This window comes from Scardinius erythrophthalmus, assembly GCF_964197995.2.
Source record: "Scardinius erythrophthalmus genome assembly, chromosome: 17".
In the NCBI taxonomy this organism is placed as follows: Eukaryota; Metazoa; Chordata; class Actinopteri; order Cypriniformes; family Leuciscidae; genus Scardinius; species Scardinius erythrophthalmus.
The window spans coordinates 23,517,455-23,541,175 of record NC_138237.1 but is presented as its reverse complement, the minus strand read 5'-3'; the positions used below and the strand labels follow the sequence as shown (position 1 = coordinate 23,541,175).

The 23,721-nt window shown below is 37.7% G+C and overlaps 1 protein-coding gene across 1 annotated transcript in view; it reads left to right on the top strand.

Annotated features, from left to right (window-relative positions):
* adamts2a (ADAM metallopeptidase with thrombospondin type 1 motif, 2a) overlaps positions 1-21,612 on the top strand; it is a 74,215-nt gene extending 52,603 nt beyond the window's left edge. The window contains 15 exon segments of the mRNA XM_081391869.1: positions 10-142; positions 3,163-3,276; positions 3,375-3,520; positions 3,595-3,770; positions 5,739-5,872; positions 8,140-8,263; positions 8,404-8,484; positions 8,811-8,974; positions 13,191-13,350; positions 14,243-14,375; positions 14,517-14,724; positions 15,727-15,856; positions 16,610-16,684; positions 20,624-21,358; positions 21,361-21,612. Of these exon segments, the coding sequence (XP_081247995.1) occupies positions 10-142; positions 3,163-3,276; positions 3,375-3,520; positions 3,595-3,770; positions 5,739-5,872; positions 8,140-8,263; positions 8,404-8,484; positions 8,811-8,974; positions 13,191-13,350; positions 14,243-14,375; positions 14,517-14,724; positions 15,727-15,856; positions 16,610-16,684; positions 20,624-21,358; positions 21,361-21,467 (2,620 nt within the window). The 3' untranslated portion in view covers positions 21,468-21,612.
* The last annotated feature ends 2,109 nt before the right edge of the window (positions 21,613-23,721 follow it).

Below are 23,721 nucleotides of genomic sequence, written 5' to 3'. Positions count from 1 at the left end.
CTTATGCAGTACATATGACTGTCTTCGCGACGACCCTTTTGATCATGAGTGGCCAACTCTGCCCCAGCTGCCTGGACTGCATTACTCTATGAACGAACAGTGCCGCTTTGACTTTGGCATGGGCTACATGATGTGCACTGCGGTGAGTGAAACAGAAACTTTATCACACCAACCAGCCTGACATGCCATCTGACTCCACATCCAACCATAAACTAGTAGGATTTATAGTTAGTGAATCCGGCAGTATACAGTTAAGTCCAAAAAGATAATAAGAGATAGGCTGAAATTGTGCAATGTTTGTTTTCATTTAAACCATCAAACCTTTTTTTTTTTAAGTTTCAAACTGTGAAAAGCCATGAGATAAAATAGAGGAGGAGTATGTAAAGGGATAGTTCACCCAAAAATAAAAATTCTGTCATTAATTTCTCACCCTCATGTCGTCGCAAACCCGTAAGACTTTTGTTCATCTTTGGAACACAAATGAAGATTTTTTTTATAAAATCTGAGATATTTCTGTCCCTCCGTTGACAGCTACATAACTACCACTTTCAAGCCCCGGAAAGGTAGTAAAGGCATCATAAATGTAATCCATAAGATCATGTGATTTTATGAAGTGAAAGTGATTTTATGAAGTGAAGTGCTTTGTGCAAAAAAAAAAAAAAAGATCATAATTTATTTACAAAATATGAATCTCTAACGCGCTCTCATGAGAGCACCATGACACACGTGTGTTGTGTTGACACAAGAGCAGGTGTTGCGTAAACACGAGTTGTAGATTAATATTTTGTAATTAAAGTAGTACATTGTGTTTACCAGCACTTGCGTCACTTCATAAAATTGAGGTTTAACCACTTGAGTCACATATGATTAATTTAATGATTACTTAACTACCTTAATGGGGCTTGAAAGTGTTAGTTGCATAGCTGTCAGTGGAGGGACAGACAGCTCGTAGATTTCATCAACAGAACTTAATTTGTGTTCTGCAGATGAACAAAAGTCTTACTGGTTTGGAACGACATGAGGGTAATTGATGACAGAATTTTCATTTTTGGGGAACTAACCCTTTAAGTTTCTATATTATTTCTAATATGATTAATCAAATGACATTGCTCATGTAACTCTTTGTACAGATGATTATATGTTCTTGGTTCCATTGAGGTACAATATGCTCTTTGGATCATTCTCAAAGAGAATGCAGGGGAACATGATCATCTGATTTCACAGTTTTCAGGTCTTTTCTTCTTCTTCAAAATTTTTACCTTTGGGGTACAAGAGTTAACCTTCAAGGGACACATTCTTTAACCATTTTGTAATATGTAAGGTACTACTATGAACTTTTATGGGTAAATAAGGTACAAAGTTGTCCCTTTAAGGTTACTTCCCCAGTGACAAACTGTTGTACCCCTAAAGGCACAAGATTTGCAAATAAAAAAAATTTCTGAGAGTGTATGGTTATTATACACTCACCTAAAGGATTATTAGGAACACCTGTTCAATTTCTCATTAATGCAATTATCTAATCAACCAATCACATGGCAGTTGCTTCAATGCATTTAGGGGTGTGGTCCTGGTCAAGACAATCTCCTGAACTCCAAACTGTATGTCAGAATGGGAAAGAAAGGTGATTTAAGCAATTTTGAGCGTGGCATGGTTGTTGGTGCCAGACGGGCCGGTCTGAGTATTTCACAATTTGCTCAGTTACTGGGATTTTCACGCACAACCATTTCTAGGGTTTACAAAGAATGGTGTGAAAAGGGAAAAACATCCAGTATGCGGCAGTCCTGTGGGCGAAAATGCCTTGTTGATGCTAGAGGTCAGAGGAGAATGGGCCGACTGATTCAAGCTGATAGAAGAGCAACTTTGACTGAAATAACCACTCGTTACAACCGAGATATGCAGCAAAGCATTTGTGAAGCCACAACATGCACAACCTTGAGGCGGATGGGCTACAACAGCAGAAGACCCCACCGGGTACCACTCATCTCCACTACAAATAGGAAAAAGAGGCTACAATTTGCACGAGCTCACCAAAATTGGACAGTTGAAGACTGGAACAATGTTGCCTGGTCTGATGAGTCTCGATTTCTGTTGAGACATTCAGATGGTAGAGTCAGAATTTGGCGTAAACAGAATGAGAACATGGATCCATCATACTTTGTTACCACTGTGCAGGCTGGTGGTGGTGGTGTAATGGTGTGGGGGATGTTTTCCTGGCACACTTTAGGCCCCTTAGTGCCAATTGGGCATTGTTTAAATGCCACGGCCTACCTGAGCATTGTTTCTGACCATGTCCATCCCTTTATGACCACAATGTACCCATCCTCTGATGGCTACTTCCAGCAGGATAATGCACCATGTCACAAAGCTCGAATCATTTCAAATTGGTTTCTTGAACATGACAATGAGTTCACTGTACTAAAATGGCCAGATCACCAGATCTCAACCCAATAGAGCATCTTTGGGATGTGGTGGAACGGGAGCTTCGTGCCCTGGATGTGCATCCCACAAATGTCCATCAACTGCAAGATGCTATCCTATCAATATGGACCAACATTTCTAAAGAATGCTTTCAGCACCTTGTTGAATCAATGCCACGTAGAATTAAGGCAGTTCTGAAGGCAAAAGGGGGTCAAACACAGTATTAGTATGGTGTTCCTAATAATCCTTTAGGTGAGTGTATAATTTATTATAATAATAAAAAAGTAATACATTACACAGGGTTAGGTTTCATTAATTGTATTTATTTATTCATTTGTAGTATTTTTAATCATTATTATTAACAAGGTTGCTTTAGATGTATTTCTCATTTGTAGATGTATTTTCCATTTACATGTGTATGACTTGTGCACATTTTGCCCATTGTCATTAATGGTTTCCTGTTAGACAAGTAAAAAAAAAAGAAAAAAAAAGGACTCTTGGACCCCACTTAAATGTGTATCATCTTATATTAAGAACTAACGTTGTTTATGCAGGTGCAAGCAGGGAATTCACCTGTAAACAAGTAAATCAAAATAAAATCTCTGAAAACCATTTAAAAAACACAAGTCCTCTGTCACTTTTCTGTCTCCCTGCCACCATACAACCATGTAATCTGAGCTTGTCTCCCGAGCTTTAGCTTTCACAGGCTGCGTGTATGAATGAGAGCATGACTGTTTCTTTTAGTACAGCACCTACGATCCTTGCAAGCAGTTGTGGTGCAGCCACCCCGAGAACCCTTTCTTCTGCAAGACCAAGAAGGGCCCTCCTATCGACGGGACCAAGTGTGCACCAGGAAAGGTTGGACTTGTAGACCCGCTGTTCTACTGTACATTACACAGAACCAAAATAACAGATAGCACTTTTATCTTTTCTTTTTCTTCTCTCTATTTCTCTAGCACTGTTTTAAGGGTTACTGTATCAAGCTGACACCAGACATTCTTAGGCAGGATGGCCACTGGGGTCAGTGGACCAAGTTCGGTTCCTGTTCTCGGACCTGTGGTGGTGGAGTACGGTTCCGCACTCGAGAGTGTAACAACCCAATGTGAGTGTCTTTAGATTGAGCGTCCCATCACCTTTCTCGTCTGTTGACTTGAACAAAACTGTTCTGTGTTTTAGTCCGGCCAATGGGGGGCGCACTTGTTATGGAAACAACTATGAGTTCCAGCTCTGTAACATGGAGGAGTGTGCAAAGGAGCTGGCTGACTTCAGAGAGGAGCAGTGCAAGATGTGGAACCCCCACTTTGAGCATGAAGACACAAAACACCATTGGTTGCCCTACGAGCACCCTGAACGTGAGTCAAAGCAATTTATTTAGTGTTATTAATCCCCAAATCATATTCCACTTTTCATGGAGGTGAAAAAGACATTGGCACACTCACATGTTATACTTTTCATTTTAACGCTTCCTGATGTTCGCCATGTGTCTTGGTCCATGTTCGTCTTTCGTTCAAAGGAATGTGCTTTTTAAATATTCACAAAGCTACGTTTTCTGTAAATGCTTTCCCTCGCCCCTGTAATCTGTGTTCAAGGAAGTTATTATGTGGCATTTAGAAACACTTTTTTTGTATTCTAGTAACTTTACGCTTTGCATTTTGAGATATCGGTAACACTTTACAGTAAGGTTTTATTTCTTAACATTAGTTAACTGCATTAGTTAGCATGAAGTATCAGCATTTACTAGTGTAACTGTCGTAGGCCAGTAAGAGCTGTGCATGTAAACCTCACTCCCCTGATCTCAAGAAACGCTATAGCGACTGACACTAGAGGCTGTGGTCTTTAGCTTCCTCGTTAGAGCGCCCGCCTCCCACGCCGGAAATCACGGTTGGATTCCCACTCATGGCAGGTCAGTAGGACTGGTTACACTAGTAAAAAAAAATAAAGATCAAAATTTGGATCTGTTAACATTAGTTAATGCACAAACATGACAACTAACATTAACAAAGGTTAAATGCTGTAAAAAAAAAAATGTATTGCTTGTTGTTAGTTTGTGTTAGTCAATGCATTAACTAATGTTGACAAATTAGACCTAATTGTAAAGTGTTACAGGGATATCTTCTTTTATGCTGTGCCATTAAAACCTCAATGCAGAACAGCAACAAAGAGAATGGAAATTAAATTAATGGAAAGGACGAAACCAAACCTTTTTTTGGCTGGGATTTTTCTCTCCTTCAGGATTATGGTCTCATTATTCATGTATTTATTTGGAAACGTTAACATTAAGAATTTAGAAAGAGTAATAAGGTTGTTACTCAACTGGAGAGTTACTCTTAGCTGGTACATTCGCCAAAGGTTTGGTCCAGTCACTGAGAAGGGCATCAGCCAAGCGTTGGACAGCAGCAGTTGGAAGAAAGGCACATGGAAATGTGATTAAGCAGCAATGGCATCTCCAGTTATCCACTGGGGCTGAAGTAAAAGGAATGTAGGTACTATCCAGCTAATAACCACTCCAGTGTCCTCTTCTACTGCTGAGAGGAATGAACAGTCTTGCTTTCTGTACATAGTATGAACAATGTTGCAGTGGTTGCAGAAACGTTGTTATTATTTATGATTATTCATGTAGCAGCCAGACACCTTCATTTAGGACACATACACCGCAACGATATCACTGGTATTCTTATTAAATATATGTAATTTATTCCTGTGATGCAAAGCTGAATTCAAAATAATACATTTAATTTATTTGAAAATTATAAAGTGTCAGCTTGAGTAAAGTGACAGAATCCTTCAAAACACACCATCCCCCGGTTGTTTTAACCTGTTTTAACAGAAAGCAACATGCACTGACTGGCATATCTTAAAATATCTCAGTGCCATTGTTTTGTCTCAAGATGCACACAAGTAATGTTTTTTTTCTAAGGCATATATTTATAAAAGATTTCTGAAAAACGCTGTTGAAAGTTGATCGGGCCAAACACCAAAACACACCTGTAGCCAATCAGCAGTAAGGGGCGTGTCCACTCATGATAGGGGAGGTGCCTGTGTTTGCGTTTCTGAATTTGAGGGAGGAGCTATAAAGTTAGGGGTGTGGTCCTTTTGGGTAGGGGGCGTGTTGTGGTGATTTCAAATATCAACAGCCTTTCTCAGAAATCGCTTACTGCAACTTTAATGCTTATTAATTTCAGTGTCTGTGCAACCATACAAAACTGTATGTGTGCTAAAACTGCACCTCGCATACAAATAGCTACAAAAATGAATTGTATGAATTTGTCTGTGGTCTGTTTTTTCTTTTCTTTTTTTTTTTCTTTTTTTTTTTTGGACAGCTGACGAGAGATGTCAACTATACTGCCAGTCAAAAGAGACCGGAGACGTGGTGCCCATGAAGAGAATGGTGCATGACGGCACACGTTGTTCCTACAAAGACCCTTACAGTGTGTGTGTGCGTGGGGAGTGTGAGGTAAAGGTTATTCAAACACACACACAAACCATCCATCACTGAAGTTAATCCTCCAAAATGCCATAGAATGAATAATATCAGGTCTAATATAATCAGCTTTCTGAGGCCTTTCCACTCCTCATTGCCAGTTAAAGTGTAGAGCTAGAACAGAAAACTCTCTTGAATGGTTTGTTTTTAGCTTGTTCTGTTATTGGTGGAATACATGACTGTGATGTCCTGTGGGTAGGGCAGATTGATGAAGTACATGCTTAGATTTCTATGTTTTGCCACTGGAATTAAAAGATAAAGTGCATTCCGATATGTATTGCTTTATAATCTGAGAGGGATGTGAATGTTTGGAAAAGGATGGTTTGAATTTGTTCTGGCACTGGCACTCAGTAAGGGAAAGAGAGGATCTGTGATTGTTTCCATTCAGTTGTGTGCTCAAGAGTGTTTCCTACCTGAACATCTTTAACTTTATTGATTTTATTGGCAAATAGGAGTACTGGTTTGAATTAGGATTGAGTTTAGAGCTAATGTACCATCCACACATAATGTTGTCTTAGCCTTTAAAAGGACATTTACTGCTATGGTTGCTGCACCACAGACAAAAGCAAAGGCTTTTAGTTTAAATATAAATATTTTGGAGAAATTGAAATTATATATAATTGCTCTGAAGACAAGTCTTTTGCAATTATCTTTGCAATTATGTATTGTTATAAATTATATTTTTTGGATGTTTTTACTGAGAAAAACATGTTTTTACTCAAAACAAAGGCGTAGCTTGATGACACTGTGATTTTGCAGAATCATGGGAGTTGTTGTCTTCACCTCTACAGGCGGGGGAAAAAAATCTGATGGGACTCGGGCAGAAATCATATTCACGGATGAGCTAATTTATTAAAGATTTATTAACATTACATGAAGCAGGGTGGGGCTGAAAGCCGTTGGAGTGGAATGAAGCCGCTGGAGCGATTGCTAATGAGAGACAAGCACGACACACAGCTCGAGAGCAGTGGAGCTTTTATTATTCCGCAGACGACCGCTTTTGCGTCTTCCGGTCATGCGTATAGCACAGCGCTGGTTTATCATATTAGATACATTTCAGTGTGTTGAAAGTTATGTTATAATGCTACTCTGTGCATTCACTTGGCGGCTACTATGAGACCGTTTCTTGCACACAGAGCTTGATCGATATTAGGCATGGTAAAACATGGTACTCACGGTAAATCAAGAAAACGAGATTTAAACAATAAGAATAATTGTGTTGAGCTATATAACACTGATTAGTTTTCTGTTGATGAATGTATCCAAACAGTTGTTCACCTGTCTAATAAAACATAATATATCAAAGTGGTTTTGGTGTTTTCATGGTTTCTACATAATAAAACCAAAAATCACCAAACATTCTTGGAAACATTTGGGATAATGTAAGTACACAGGTCAACAAAATATACAATATAAGGTTACACTTTATTTAAGGTGTCAGTATTACAGTGTAATTATACATTTAAGTACTGAGTAATATTAATTAACTACAGTGTACATGTACTTACTATAGGGTTAGGATTAGGATGAGGGTTTGGTTTAGGGTTAATTGTATGTAATTAAAAAGTGATAATGTACACCTAGGAAAGGCGTCCCGTCAGTTTGCCTGATGACAGTTCTAAATGATTGCGCTGGCTCAAACTTACTGATCAACTGCTGCGGTCGGGTCGCTGTGGCCACGTTGCTTGGCAACGCCTGTATACGGGAGATATTAAATAGTGCGCTCGACTTAATAAATAAAAACCCTCACGATTTTTACTCTACAACACATTAAAGTATTATTAATTGATTAAATATTTCTTTCTTTCGTAAGTGACCATGGTATAAGTGGGTTAATGCCCTTCGAGGTGTCCATTGTCAGGTATTAATGGACTTCGGCGGAGGACCTCCGCTGCGCGTCGGACGGTTCACGCCTCGCCGTCGTCCATTAATACCTGATAATGGACACCTCGTTGGGCATTAACCCTTACGTAACATATGTAACAATGACACTGTAAAATAAAGTGTTACTCAATATAACATTGTTCGAGTGGTTTTTGGATATTTTAATCCAAAAATCTTACATATTGTGCCTATAATGAAAAAATGCACCTTGAATGAATTCCAAAAAGTTCCTGCAAAAAATATTTTATGAAATAACATTTCTGTGAATCTGCTCAACTTATCCAAGGTCAGCACCTAAGTTGGACCTACATCTCTCTATATATTCTTGGTTCTCTTAAACCCTGCTCTCTGCACAGAAAGTGGGCTGTGACAACGTTATAGCGTCGGAGCTAGAGGACGATAAGTGTGGCGTGTGTGGAGGAGACAACTCCACCTGCAAGATTGTCAAAGGAAACTTCACCCGCAGCACAAGGAAACCAGGTGAGCTTCTGCCCTCGCTGCAGACTCCATGAGCAGGTCACTCAATGTTTTCAACCCAGATTCATTCTAAAATTTCCTCATAATCAGGAAATCCTTCCATTTTCAAATCTCATTTTGGCTTTTATGAATTTCATTCTAAGGTTTTCTGAAGATCCTGGAGATTCCTAGAGGAGCACGCCACGTACAGATCCGTGAATTCAAAGGAACTCCACATATTCTAGGTAGAAGCTCATTCTCAGTAAATGGCAGTGTGATTAATTACTCCGACACTGGCCCTCATAGTGCAAGTGTCTGGCCTCCCACTGTTTGTTATTGATGGAGAGGTTTGGACTCCTCCTGGCACTGATAACATTAGGAGCTCCAGCTCATTGGCCGTGAAGCACCTTAGCTACTTTGAAGTAATGCCTTCCAAAATTGTGATTTATAGGTACAAGAAACGCATATAAAATCAGCTTGATGAAGACTGATCCCTGTTTTTTCTCACTGGGTGCATAAATTGGACTGCATGGAGATGAGATTGTCCTAATGTTAAATTGTCCACTGCTAGCGGTGAAGAACCAGGCCACAGATCATCTTTTCCTGAACGACGAGGGTGATTTTCCTGAGTCACGTACAGTAATCGAGAAAGGTGTGGCGTGGGAGTATTCTAACAATGATGACATGGAGACGGTCCAGACCACCGGACCACTCAAATATGGAGTTCTCATAATGGTGAGAATGAGCATTATATCCAAAATGACAATATAGTAGACAACTATAAATCCAGAACTAAACCTAAAGGAAGTTCAGGGATAATAAGGGCATTAGATCTATTAGTGTATTTCTAAATACTAGTTGGATGGTAGTTCACCCAAAAATTTAAATATTTTTTTTTATTTCATTTATATTCATAATTAATTTAATTTAATCATATACATCATTTACTCACCCTCATGTCATCCTCTCTATATATGACTTTCTTTGTTCAGATAAGCACAAAGAAAGATTTTTAGGAAAATAATCCATCTCTGTGAGTCCAGATAATGCAAGTGAATTGGTGCCGCTCAGTTGATGCTTGAAAAACCACACACAACGATTGTGACGGCAATCCACCCCACCCCCGTGGATGAGTCAAAACGATACGATAGGTGTGTGAGAAAAATGTATAAACCATCGCTTCCGGCTAAAGGCGGTTTCACAAGTTTAGCTTAACATAAACGTAAGGGCGTTGTGAAGATTGCACAAGAAGCAACACAGAAGCACAGAGGACCACCACTTCTTGCACTTACAGTACGTCACGTATAACTACGTTCGTATGACCGAAGACCAGAAGCAATAATTTTTTTTTTTTTTTAAAGTTGAAATGATTAGTATTTCTATCATGACAACTCTTTTAGCATGGTAATGGATGTTATTAATGAAGAGAGATTTAATCTGGGTTGAAATAACAGCATCTAGTGGTGAATTCAAGGGTCTTCAGACAAAACATTACAATTGGATATGACAATGTTAATGTATTTGGTTTTGGTGCATTAGATCTGCTAGTACACAGACTTGCTACTGCCAATACATACACAGACATGCTGCTATGAGAATGTCAGACATGCTGCTGCACAAATAGCATATATGAAATTGCCAGTAGCAGATCTATACAGGTGGAGCTGGGGAAGGTGGAGGGTTTCAGAGGAACTCTGAAAGTACGCTGCAAACTGGTAGCAAACACTAACTAAGTATTTAAATGTTAAGCAGTTTAAATGTTATTTATTTGACTGCAGATGCATAGGAACCACAGCCTAGAAATCTAGACGCACCCTAGCTTCAGTAAAATTTATTTTGCAGCCAGGGTAGTCTAGCAACTCTCCATTGACTTTCGAGCTGGAAAAAACTAAATTATGTCAAGCCAATCACATCGTGTATGGAGTAGGCGGGGCGGGCTTAACATAATGACGACAGAGTTGCGACGGTTCCCTGCTACTTGAAAACAAAGAATGGCGGCTGCTGCTGGCGAACAGTCTTTCGAATCGGCTTTGGCCGTGACTCTGGAGGACTTGGAGTTAAGTTTTTCAGAAAAGAGCAAAGAACGGCACTTAAGTCATTCTTAAAAAAGGAAGATGTGTTCGTAGTTTTGCCGGCCAGATATGGCAAAAGTTGAATCTATCAACTAACGTTAGCTCCTCTGTTGGGAAAATGCTCTGGTTGGTTGAAGCGCTGTCCTATTTGAAAGACAGCCGTTTATCCCGCCCCTCGGATTGAGCCGTGTCTATGGTGAGTTGCCAGACCTAACATCTTGATGTAGGTCTGGCTTGCCAGGCTATAGGAACCAATCAGCTGGTTCCGTGTAGTTAACGATGTGATTGTCAGCTGGTTGCTTTAAGGACCCATCAGCCTGTGCCATCTAGAGTTTCATGACATAACTTTGTATTTTTCTTACACACACCTATTGTTTTGCTTCAGAAAACATTAATTCATCCAGTGGGGTTATATGGATTACCATCACAATCGCTGTGTGTGGTTTTTTTAAGCGTCTACAGATTATTTTCCTACAAATTTTCATTCGTGTTTATCTGAAGAAAGAAAGTAATTTACATTGAGGATGGCATGAGGGTGAGTAAATTAAGTTAAATGAATTAAAAATTTTGGGTTAACTATGCCTAGTTGGTAAGTACATTTAAGGTTAGGGTAAACGTACCTATTAAGCTCACTAAAATCTACATTGAGACATTTTTAGTGCACAAGATATTGGTTTTAGTACAAGAAGTTATTTTAAAATAAAATATTAATCTCTCACACTATAATATTTCATTTTATTTTAAATGACAAAAGTATTTCAATTAAGATGTACATCATTAAATATAAAAAGTCTGGCTGTGCTTAATGGGTACGTTTTGTACCCTTTAAGCACACCCCTGTTCCCAATAAGCTCACAACAAGTTTTATTAAAAATTCTTGTTTATTTTAAACAACCTTTTTAAGGAATAATTGAAAAAAGTTTTATTTGAAGGCACAGAGTCAATCACAAAAAAACAGAACACTAAAATCAAGCAACAAGGCATTCAATTTGATCAGGTAGCCTATCCTATTCATAGTGACGTGTCATTCAAACTCATTGCAACATCTAGACTAGTCCACGTTCTGGTAACACATATTGAAAAATCAAATAACAAAACAAACCAATGTGCTCCTTAAAGGGATACTCCACTTTTTTTTTGGAAATAGGCTCATTTTACAACTCCCCCAGAGTTAAACAGTTGAGTTTTACCGTTTTCGAATCCATTCAGCCGATCTCCGGGTCTGGCAGTATACTTTTAGCATAATTAATTAAACCGGACAGGACCATTAGCATCTCTCTCAAAAAAATGACCAGAGAGTTTCGATATTTATCCTATTTAAAACTTGACTCTTCTGTAGTTACATCGTGTACTATGACCGACGGAAAATGTAAAGTTGTGATTTTCTAGGCTGATATGGCTAGGAACTATACTCTCAAAATCGCAACTTTTAATTTTCCGTCGGTCTTAGTACACGATGTAACTACAGAAGAGTCAAGTTTTAAATAGGAAAAATATCGAAACTCTTTGGTCATTTTTTTTGAGAGAGATGCTAATGGTCTTGTCCGATTTAATGATCTATCTATGCTAAGCTATGCTAAAAGTGGTACCGCCAGACCCGGAGATCAGCTGAATGGATTCGAAAATGGTAAAACTCAACTGTTTAACTCTGGGGGAGTTGTAAAATGAGCTTATTTCCAAAAAAAAGTGGAGTATCCCTTTAACTCTCTGGGTCAGAGCTTTCCTGTCTACTCCAAACTTCTTGGACAGATACGACAGGTTTCTGATGGCTCTTTCTTTGTATAGATGACATGCCTCTTTCATTTTTGGGCATACACTATAGTTTCGTCTAGCTTTTGTCATCTTACGACTGTGAAAGTAATTTATTAATAATTTTTTTGAAGATTAACATAGTGACAACCATCAGTTAATATTTAAATTCTGATTATTAAGTATTTACATAGACGTTTAATGTGGGTGAGCTTAAAGGGAGCACACACTGTGCTTAATTGGAGCAAAAACAATTTTTAATTAATAAATATTAAATTAAATTTAAAGGAAAATATTTAGCTAAATTAATAATCTAGGTAATGTATTAAGTTTATACCAATTTTAATATGAACAACTATAATTGACAATATCTATGAAATTATGCTTTTTCTAATAGATGTCACACTGAAGCTGTGTGATTGTCATAGTAGTGCACCCTTTAAGCTCACCTAACAATAATATGAATTCTTTAAAAATTACAGCAGTTTAAAACCACAGACTATCAATAAAATGTAAAATTATAATATTATGGATTTAAAAGTACAAGCCATTAATGCCTGTGAAGTAATATATTAGTGTAGCACACAATCTTATACAGCTAGTAAGCTAGCTATGTTCGTAGCATCTGGGCTATGTTGCTAAAACTATCCTTTAGATCTAATTGTAAATATTTCCCACATCCAGGTTCCAGGTTATAATATGCAAAAGTCTAAACATTAATCTCTTAATTTTGCAATAAGAAGACGTACTTCTTCAAAATAAATGTTTAAACATATAAAAAATGCACATTTGAGGGGCTCCTCTTCTGGTGAAAGTTTTCAGACAGCTTTCAAAATAGCCGCCAGACAGTGTGAACACATGGATACACATATCTCAGTGTGCAATGGTATGATTGGTTTAAAATTACAGGAGGTATATAGTAACAAACACATCAATTGGTTAATACATCAAATAGGATAATACATTGCTCATTCTTTTTATAATCTGAGCTCCAAGATGGGATTGTGCTTAATGGGTACTTGAGCTTAATAGGTACGTTTACCCTAAATCACATGATAGCAATAAGGCTAGTCAATAGAATGTATTTTATAAAAGTAACATACTTCTCCAATATCAAACATCTTTTCCAGGTTCAATCTCAGAGCATTTCTAAAGTCACGCTTTCATACAAATACATCCTGCCTGAAGACCCGCACTCATCAATGGAGAACACCCTGCCTCAGGACGACACAGTTTACTTCGAGTGGGCTCTCAGGAAGTGGTCGCACTGTTCCAAGCCATGTGGCGGAGGTACACAGCAATATAGAAGAATATTTCTAATTTTCAATTCACTTTCAATAGACTTAGAATTTAAATTGATTTGACAATGTCATTAGATTGTAATGTAAATTAGAATTTAGTTAGGAATGACAATTAAAAACTCATTTAAAAATACATTTCAGTGGCATTTCAAACAAATTAAAAAGTGTTATGTACAAAACCATTAAAAAGTTTGGGGTTGGTACGATTTTTTTATATGTTTTAGAAAAAATGATCTTGTGTAAAAATTAATTAAAAAAAATATTGTGAAAAATGATTACAATTTAAAATAACTTTTCTATTTAAAAATGTTTTAAAATTTTTTATTTATTCCTGTGATGCTGAATTTTCAGCATCATTTCTCCAGTCTTCAGTGTCACATGATCCTTCAGAAATCACTCTAATATGCTGATTTGGTGCTAAAAAAAAAACCATTTATATTATTAGCAATGTTGAAAACAGTTGTGCTGCTTAATATTATTATGGAAACCGTGATTCATTTTTATGGATTTTTTTATTAATATAAAGTATTTTAAAAGCATTTATTTGTAACATTAATATTTTGTAGCAATATAAAAGTATTAGTAAAGTATTACCATATATGATAACATATTTGTGTATAATTCATACTGAAAAGTAAAAGTATTGATTGTTTGTTATTTAATTTTACTTCCTTAAATTAAGGTTTGAATTACAATTCTGTATTTGGTACCTCACTTCAAATTCAATTCAAATTTAGGAAAATTGATCAAATAATTTAATTCTCAGTTCACCTCTGAACGTGGGACAACCCTGACAGACACAAGCTTTGATTGAAACTTGGATCAACCGTAGAAGACAACAGCTTGTATTGTGGTCTTTTGTCTATTTGTCTGGCTTGCAGGGAAACAGTACACACGTTTTGGATGCCGGAGGAAGTCGGATGGCAAAATGGTACACCGAACACTCTGCGCCAACATACCCAAACCCCGTGCCATCAGTCGAGCTTGCAACCAGAAGGAGTGCTCAGAACCAATGTAAGCAAATGAGGTTCACCATGTGGTAGTTTTCAAACTAATATCATACAATTGTACTTGAACACACAATGAGTGACAGATGATGGTGTAAGGAATATGGGGGTTTGTGGACATTTTTAAAATGTGTATTGTGTATATCAGCTGGGTGACAGGAGAATGGGAGGAATGCAGTAAATCATGTGGTAAGACCGGTTCTCAGACTCGACCTGTGCGCTGTGTGAGACCTGAACTGGATGGTTCATATAAAGCCATCAACGCCAAATATTGCAACGACGACCGGCCTGAAGGACGACGACCCTGTAATCGTCACCTATGCCCCGCACAGTGGAGAAATGGACCTTGGTCTCAGGCGAGTTAGATTTTTTTTCATTTAACATAGAAAAAAACTCTGGATCAATATTGGATATTTAATTGTACATGCTGTTTTCCCATATTTTTGTCACCATCTAGTGCTCAAAGCTATTTAATTGTAGCATTTAAAATTGATTTTAGTGTTTAGTGCTTTATTTTTACATTTTTAGACAAAATAATTTTAATAATAATTAATAATTTGAATATATGGTGTATCCCTATGAACGGCAAAATAATGTTTTTATACAATAGTTCAGGTCCAACTGTACCATCACTATTAATTATGTTAAAAGAATAGTTTCCCCAAAACTGAAAATTCTGTTATCATTAACTCACTCTCATGTCATTTCAAACCTGTTTAATATTATTTATTTTTTTTTCTCTGTGGAACACAAAATATATTTTGAAGAATGTTGGTAACCAAGCAGTTTTGGTCACCATTTACTTCCATCGCAATAACTCTTGATCGCATTATTTTACATATGCATATGATTACATATGAGATCGCTTGTTTCTGCATCTTCTTCGCCTGTGTTTTGATCAGGATATTCAGTGCTCTTTCAGAAAATGTCAAAGCGCCCCCTACCGTATAACACTGAAAACACGGAAACACAGAAAATTTAGTGTTTGGCAGAGGAAGCGTTTTCTCACAAAAAAACGGGAAATTCTGTGTTTGGCAGGGAAACAGTTAATAAAGAGACATTCCTTAAAATTTCTATTATGTTCCACAGAAGAAAGAAAGCCCATTTCTGGGTATATTTTTAAGGGTGTCCCTTTTGAGGTTACTTTTATGCTGTGACTTTTTTTCCTTGCAATTTTGATTTTATTATTAAAATATGATTACTTTTATATCCTAATGTACAGTAACAACCTTATTTTCAAAACATTCCCTAAACAAGCATTCACATAATGTCATGTTTAACATAATGCAGTCTGTTTATAAGTTAATGAGATTTATTGTCACATTCTGCTATATGTTTATATGTGTATGTATGTGCAGTGCTCAGTGACCTGTGGTAATGGGACTCAGGAGCGGCAGGTCATGTGCAGCACCCCTGATAATGCCATCGGCATCTGCATGGACACCAAGCCTGAGAACATCAGACCATGTCTGCTGACACCGTGTTCAAGTGAGTGTCTATACAGCTCCTCAGAATTCACTTAAAGGAGTAGTTCACTTTCAAATAAAAAATTCCTGATAATTTACTCACCTCCATGTCATCCAAGATGTCCATGTCTATCTTTCTTAAGTCGAAAATAAATTAAGGTTTTGAGGAAAACATTCCAGGATTTTTCTCCATATAATGGACTTCAATGGCAACCAACGTTTTGAAGGTCCAAATGTCAACTCTCAATGCAGCTTCAAAGGCTCGACACGATCCCAGTCGACAAATAAGGGTTTATTGTTCAAAATGGTCCTTACGTGTGCATATCCTGGAAGTTTAACGATGTCACGCGTGACATTTCCAATGTGATGATGTAATGCGTGGCGCATCTCAGAGATACAGAGGTACAAGACGGGCATTTGTGGTTAAAAAGTATATCATTTTTATTTTATTTTTAGAAAATGACCAATTGTTTCGCTAGATAAGACCCTTATTTCTCGACTGGTATCGTGTCGAGCCTTTGAAGCTGCATTGAGACTGACATTTGGACCTTCAAAACGTTGGTTGCCATTGAAGTCCATTATATGGAGAAAAATCCTGGAATGTTTTCCTCAACCTTAATTTCTTTTCGACTGAAGAAAGAAAGACATGGACATCTTGGATGACATGGGAGTGAGTATATGATCAGGAAATTTTTATTTGAAAGTGAACTAATCCTTTAAGACTCCATTAAAACCACAATAACCCTGTTCTTAAATCCTCTCTCCCAACTCCCAGATGAAAGAGGGAACTTCCTCATCCAGTGGCTCTCCAGAGCTGACCCCGAGTTCCCAGCGCCCAAGATCTCATCAAGTAAACGTCCCGTCTCCAGTCCTCAGCCTGCTCTGTGCTGCATGGCCGCTCTTTCCTGGACCCTGCCTCTCTTTCTTACACTATGGCTCTGTTACACTCTGCCTTGAGCGCTTTTCTGTCCCTCTCAGAGTCTTAACATTTCCTTCGTTCGAGGGAATTCTGCGGGCTGTTTCTTTCCTCTGCCCTTGTTCGCTCTGTACATGGTCTTCTGCAGGGCTGAGGGCAAAACACGGCCTAAAAGTGCGGAAGGGGCCTTGTTTTGAGAAGCCATGATGGTTGTGCTACGTCAGGTAATATGGATATGACTGTTGTGACGACTTCCAGGGTGAATCATTCAACGAACTCTATGAAACAAACTCCTGTGTGAGGGAGTTGGTCCAGTACTGAAAGCAACTGGTGCATTTCAGTCAATTTGTCAATTCAATACGTATACAAAATGAGCATAAACAATATATCACTAAAATGGCAATGTGAGCCATAATCTTTCTTTATTTTGACTGTTAAATGTCATGTATTTTTGTATATATTTTCTTGAAGAATGGTTTAAGAACTGAGTATATAGAAGGAATCATTAAAAGCAGTTTAATTTAATTTTCTATATGATGATGGTGCACGCTTTAACACTCGCATTTTATTTTATAAATTGGTTGCGTGCCGGCGTTTGATGTCGTATCGAAGGATAAAAAATACCTCATGCTTCTGCGTAATTAGTTTCCACTCACATCAGACATTTTTGCCTTATTTAAGGTTGAAGGGACACGAGTTTACGTTTGCATGCCCACTGAATTTGGAAAAGAGGCAGCTAAAGAAAAGAACAGCAACGAATATGGATGTTTACAGCTAAGGGAGTGTAGACAGTTGCTGCTCCTCAGATCTTCGGTTATATCACAGTCTCTCACTGCTGTATGATTATGAGTCTGAGGAAAGACGACGCTTTAGCGATGCAGACAATGTCTAAAGGCCTTTTTTAAAACTATACAGCGATTATGTGTATATATTAAATGATGTTGAACATACTTAGTAACGTTAATAACATATTCAATGACTGTTATCTCTTACACCATAAATAAAAGTAATATATTGTATTTATCTATGTATTTTGACCTTACAGGCCATGTTTCCTTGCCTGGAAAGTAATGATTTGAGATGCATATAGTATATATCATAATGAAAAGAGTATTTAAAGTTACAATGATATTTTAAAGGATTATAAAGTGTGTGTGTGTGTGTGTGTGTGTGTGTGTGTGTGGTCCTGTTTTATTTTTTTATGGGAATGCTTGTACTCGGAGTAACTGGAAGAAATATAACAGGGTCTAGGCTGAAAATCCTCCTTTATTTAAACACACGAGACTTCGATACAAACTTTGCAGTAAAAGGCATTAACGGTAGCATTTGTTTTTAACAGTTCTTCCAGCACGTTTCTGGAATTACATATTCAAACCACCTCACATCTGGACACATTATTGAAGTATTTAAAACTGTTTAAAGTGATATCAGAGAGGGTGTTGAAGGCAGCATGTGGCCTGAAGTCAGATCTCTGCTGAATGCTGGCCTCTGTAGGTCTTATTTGTCATGGCTCTTTCATTCCAGTGTAGCATTAAATAACATTACAGTACGTGCAGTTACGTTTTGTGATTGTTTAAATGTAATTCAGGATGTGCCATTTTTCCTTTTTTTTATAACTATAATCCTCAAAATTGTCAGTTTTTCAATGGATTTGATGGTGTTGAGATGTTTTACCAAAATATTTACTAAACTGTGAATGGTGTGACATTTCAAAGCAGTTTACATTGTACTAAGAAAAGTTGTATGTGTTGTCTTGTATACGCTCTATATTTGACAGGAAGTCTCTATGTAACTATGTGGTTTCTTGTCGGCTGTGTTTATGGGAATAAAGGGTCAACTAATATATTGAATACTTAAACCCTCTGAATATGTGCCCTTGCTCTATAATTTTTTGTTGCTGTTTTACTTAGTGTGACTAACTGTATTTTCATTGCACTTTTCCCCCCTCATTTCCTGGTGTTCTGCATCTTTCATTTTCTTATTTCATATATTTTTTACATTATTACTATATTATTTTTATGTTTATATTATATTTTCTTAATATATTACTTATTTTGAATTTGTTTGATTTTCTTATCCTATTTTTTTATTTCTCTTGTATTGACTTTACTCGGCACTAAGCCTCTTGTTCATTCATTTTCATATTTCATAAATCTTTTATATTATATTAATAATATGAATATATATATACTCACCAAGGCTGCATTTATTTGATTAAAAATACCCCCCCCCCCAAAAAAAAAAAATATTGTTAAATATTATGACAATTTAAAATAACTGTTTTCTATTTTAATATATTTTAAAATGTAATTTATTCCTGTGAATTTTCAGCATCATTAGTCCAGTCTTCAGTGTATAATCCTTCAGAAATCATTCTAATATGCATATTTGATGCTCAAACAACATTCATTATTATTATCAATATTGAAAACAGTTTGATAAATAGAAAGTTCAAAAGAACAGCATTTATTTGAAATAGAATCTTTTGTAACATTATAAATGTCTTTACTGTTACTTTTGATCAATTTAATTCATGCTTGATGAATAAAATTATTGTTTTTTTGTTGTTGTTTTTTTTTTCATTTCTTTCTCCCAAAAAAATTATTAAAAATGCTTACTGACCCCAAACTTTGAACGGTAGTGTTTAATGTTACAAGAACGTTCTATTTCAGATAAATTCTGTTCTTTTGAACTTTCCATTCATCAAAGAATCCTGAAAATTCAGCTTTGGTCACAGGAATGAATTACACAAATGAAAAACAGGGGCCGTATTCACAAAGCATTTTATCTTACCACTAGGAGTACTCCTAAATCGCACTAAAAGATTTTAGCTAGGAGTTTTCTCTTAAAAGTTATTCACAACGCATTTCAGACCTACTCTTAGTAAAGAAAAATGACAACTCCTAAACTAAGAGTGAGTCTTCGTTGCTATGGATGACGTCATTACTCATGCACGAGCTTGACTGAAGTGACCACCTTGATTGGCTGATGATTGTAACGCGGGAATGATTCCAAACACCTCCCCTACAATGATGAGTGACAGGTGACAGGTCTGAGAATGCGTGCGCTACACAAGTAGTGCGAAGGACGGAAGATGATGAATAACTGAATAAATAGCCTAAATGAATAAAGAGTAAGGCAAAACAAATAGCCTAGTAGCCTAATGAAACATATGGATTGATGCAATATCTTTGCAACATTATTGAATTAATCTGTCACTATATGCCTCTGCCTACGTTTGCAACGAGAAGAACATTTTAATTTGATTCACAGTGAAACGTTACAATTAGTTTACATGCAATGAGTAGCCTAGTTTTGGTTGTTGTTGGTGGTGGCGTTATTGCATCCCTAGTTATGCCTACAATGCAAAATTGTTCCCTCGCGATTGGAAGCTCCTGTAGCCGCCGCATACGCATTTCAAAACATCGCAACGTGAAATGCCACAAAAAGCGGTTTGTGAATAGGTCTTAGTGAGTTAGGAGTCCTCTCGACTTCTTTTAAGCTGTCCCAGGCTTAGGTGCTACTTTTAGGGCTAAAATGCTTCGTGAATTACTCTTAGTCAAAAAAATTAGGAGTCCTAAAGTTACGAGTGACATGCCCATTATTTTTAGGAGTTGCTCCTAAATTCGCCAGTTAGGAGCTACTTTTAGCCTTAAAATTCTTTGTGAATACGGCCCCAGATGTTTTAAATTGTAATAATATTTCACAATATTATATTCCAAATAAATGCAGCCTTGGTGAGCAGAAGAGACTTCTTTTAAAAACATAAAAACATTTGACTGGTAGTGTATATTGTTATGTTATATTTAATACATTTTCTTTTTTCCCCCATTATTGTACTGACATCAGTCTCCTGCTGGTTTATTTTATCAGGGTACCGCTGTAAAGGAGACAAGTCTGTGATCTGTCGAATGGAGGTTCTCAGTAAGTACTGCTCCAACCTTGGCTACAGGCAGATGTGCTGCAAGTCCTGCAACGAAGGCAACTACACCTCTGAATTCAACCTGACCAGACCCTGGATCTACACCACTGTTGCCCCACCCATAACTCCCACTGGAACATCTCCCGTTCACATGACACAGCTGTACAGGACCTCACAGAAGCCCAGCACAACAATCACACCATCAGTCAGCAGATGGAGAAACATCAGCACCAACCCTGCATCTTGGGGCCACACAACCACTCTGAACCCAATGACCCTAAAACAAAGAACCACAATCACTTTCACCACTGGTTCTGTCACTGTGGACACTAAGCGTCCCAGCACATTCGACTACGAAGAGGAAACCAGCACCCCCTTCTACGAGGACGAAACCTGGACCGACGTCTCAGCTGAACACTTCTCTGAATCAGAATCTCATGAGTTCATCTCATCATCTACAGAGCGTTGGTCAACCTCTACGCAGTATACAAGCACACCTGAGAATGAAAACATCCAGACAACGGATATGACAACGCTACCGCCAAACATTACTGCAACAACGAGCCCTCCTGCCATTGTTAGTCTCCATCGGTCAGAAGACAAGAAGGAGAATAACTCCATCGACGTGCCTTACAGGATTGTCAGCCCGAACGAGGTCGCACTCAACCACTTTGTCCCAAAAAGGGAGTGCCGTTCCGTGAGAGAACGCATAATAAAAGAATTCAAGAGCTCCTTGCAGAGAAAAGACAAAAAGACTTCCTGCTTCAAAGACTGAAACGAAAACCAGGAGACTGATAGATTTCCTTTCCTTTATCCCTGTGGTATTTTGTGAGTATATTTTTTAAGTGGTTTTATGGCCTCTACACTCTCTTTTGGCATATACAATATTTTTACAGGAAATAACCTCAGATCTCAATCTTTCATGTTGTATCTGTTAAAGCCATCTGATCGGAAAGAAAAATTACCATTGTCAAGGCTTTTTCTGAAGATGACCCAGAGGTTTACCACATTTAGCTATAAAAACACATGGGATGAATGCAGGGTTGTAAGAAGCTTTCTGTTGTGGAGATCTGGTGGTTTAAGCTTCATTTAAACCGGGCACATACTGTACGATTTTTCCAGTCCTTTACGGTTTTTGTACATGATCCCAATGAGATCTGGGGTTAAAGTCATGGAACACTGTGTGACGTCATAAGTCATAAACACATCATAGGCAAGTCTTCGGCCCCAGTGGTGCCCTTGACAGCTTGCACGAGCGGTCACACTGTGACGGAAAATTTCACCGCCACAATTTCATTGGAGGCTGTGTCATCGTGTAGAAAATGATTTGTCCAATTACACATGTCACACAAAGACCTCAGATTTTGCGCTACAAAAGAGATATCTTGATTGATCCCAAAATGTATCTTTGGTGGTAAAATCGTACAGTTTGAACCTGATTTAAAGCAAAATTTCTCAGATGTTTTGCTGTTTGAATGTACTCGAATGAACAATGGTTGCACATTTCATTATTTTAAAATTAAGATATCCATAAATCTTATTTTTCACAAACTGTGCCATATTTCTCTAACCTGCGATGGAAAAGTCATGTTGATAGTCATTGTCTTGCCTTTAAAGGTTTATTGACTCTGCTTAAAACAAAATGAAACCAGCTTGAGCTGATTTGCTGGTTTTAGATGAGTTTTGGTCAGCTGGTGAGGCAGGCAGACTAGCTAGCTTTACACCATTGACCAGCCTAGGAGACCAGCTTGACCAGCTTAAACCAAGCAAAGACCAGCCAAAAAAGCTGGTTTAATGTTTCTTTTATCTGTGGAATTATTTTTCAACATCTGGTCCCTCTTGTCAGAACTTCTCAAGTCAACTTGCTATAAATATCCATTGGATTGCAGTATGTATAGAGTTAACTGCCCAAGAACAATGAGTAAAAGTGCAGTCACATTTGTCATTTTCTGTGGCCAACTTGAACCCATGCAAAATCTATGTGCGGAAATTTTTCGCCCTCATGAGAAATTCCTGATTGCGTGTATTCATATAGAAATTACTTGATTTTGTATTGGATTTTTGGATTTTGATAAAAGTGTGGTCACATGAACAGCAAATTTTTGCAGGCAAAAAAGGTCCACTCCATATTAGTAATGGTTATATGCTATTATGTTCTGTTTTTGGGTTAGTTTCATTGTATTTCAGCTTCTTCTGAAACTTTAGTTTTCCCTTGCTTCAGCTTTCCCTGTTCCTGTTTGTCTGTGTGACCTAGTATTCTAGTGTGTGCCAGTTTAGCCCTATTCGGACAAGTCTAGTTTTCTAAACAACGTTTGAGTTACAATTCTTATCACTGAACGTCTGTGATTTCATGTACAGATTCGGACGGGACTAACATCTCCGTGTTTATTAGAGGTCGAGTGTGTTTTCTAGACGTGGGCATTACAGAAGGTCATGCAAGGTGATCTGAAAGCAGACACTCAAAATTCTAGAAGGAAATGCTGGTATCGTCACATTTTTTAAATTTCAGTACCGACTTGGACTTGGTACCGAAGTAGGTACTTAGCACAACACTAGTATGACGTATGTTAATACCATTCATATTCAAACTAAATAAAAGCATGCTGAAGATTGGTGTGTCTTCACACCAAAACACACGAGGAGAAGCGTTAGAATCCACAATCACAGACACTCGCATTTGGACGGGATTAGATTTTGCCGAAAAACAGTAGATAATTTGCTCTGGAATTTTTACTGAGGTTGTGTGAGAAAAACACTGACTTGGCAGATTCGGATGGTATTAAAATCGCATAGTACAGTACATCTGTGAAACGTGAATTTCTCTAATGACCCCCTGAAAACCAAGTCTAAAACCTTCATCTACATCTCCAGCCACAGCGAGCCAGTACCTGTCGCGAACAATGAGCCAGAAGACCCATATGAGTTGTGCCCCGTTCCGGAGCCTGAGCCCCAGGACATGTCTGACCATGTGCGCTAGCCGGCAATAACACTCGTCTCTGAAGGAATGCTTGTGGAGTTTGAGGACATGGATGGAAGCTCCACCCACACT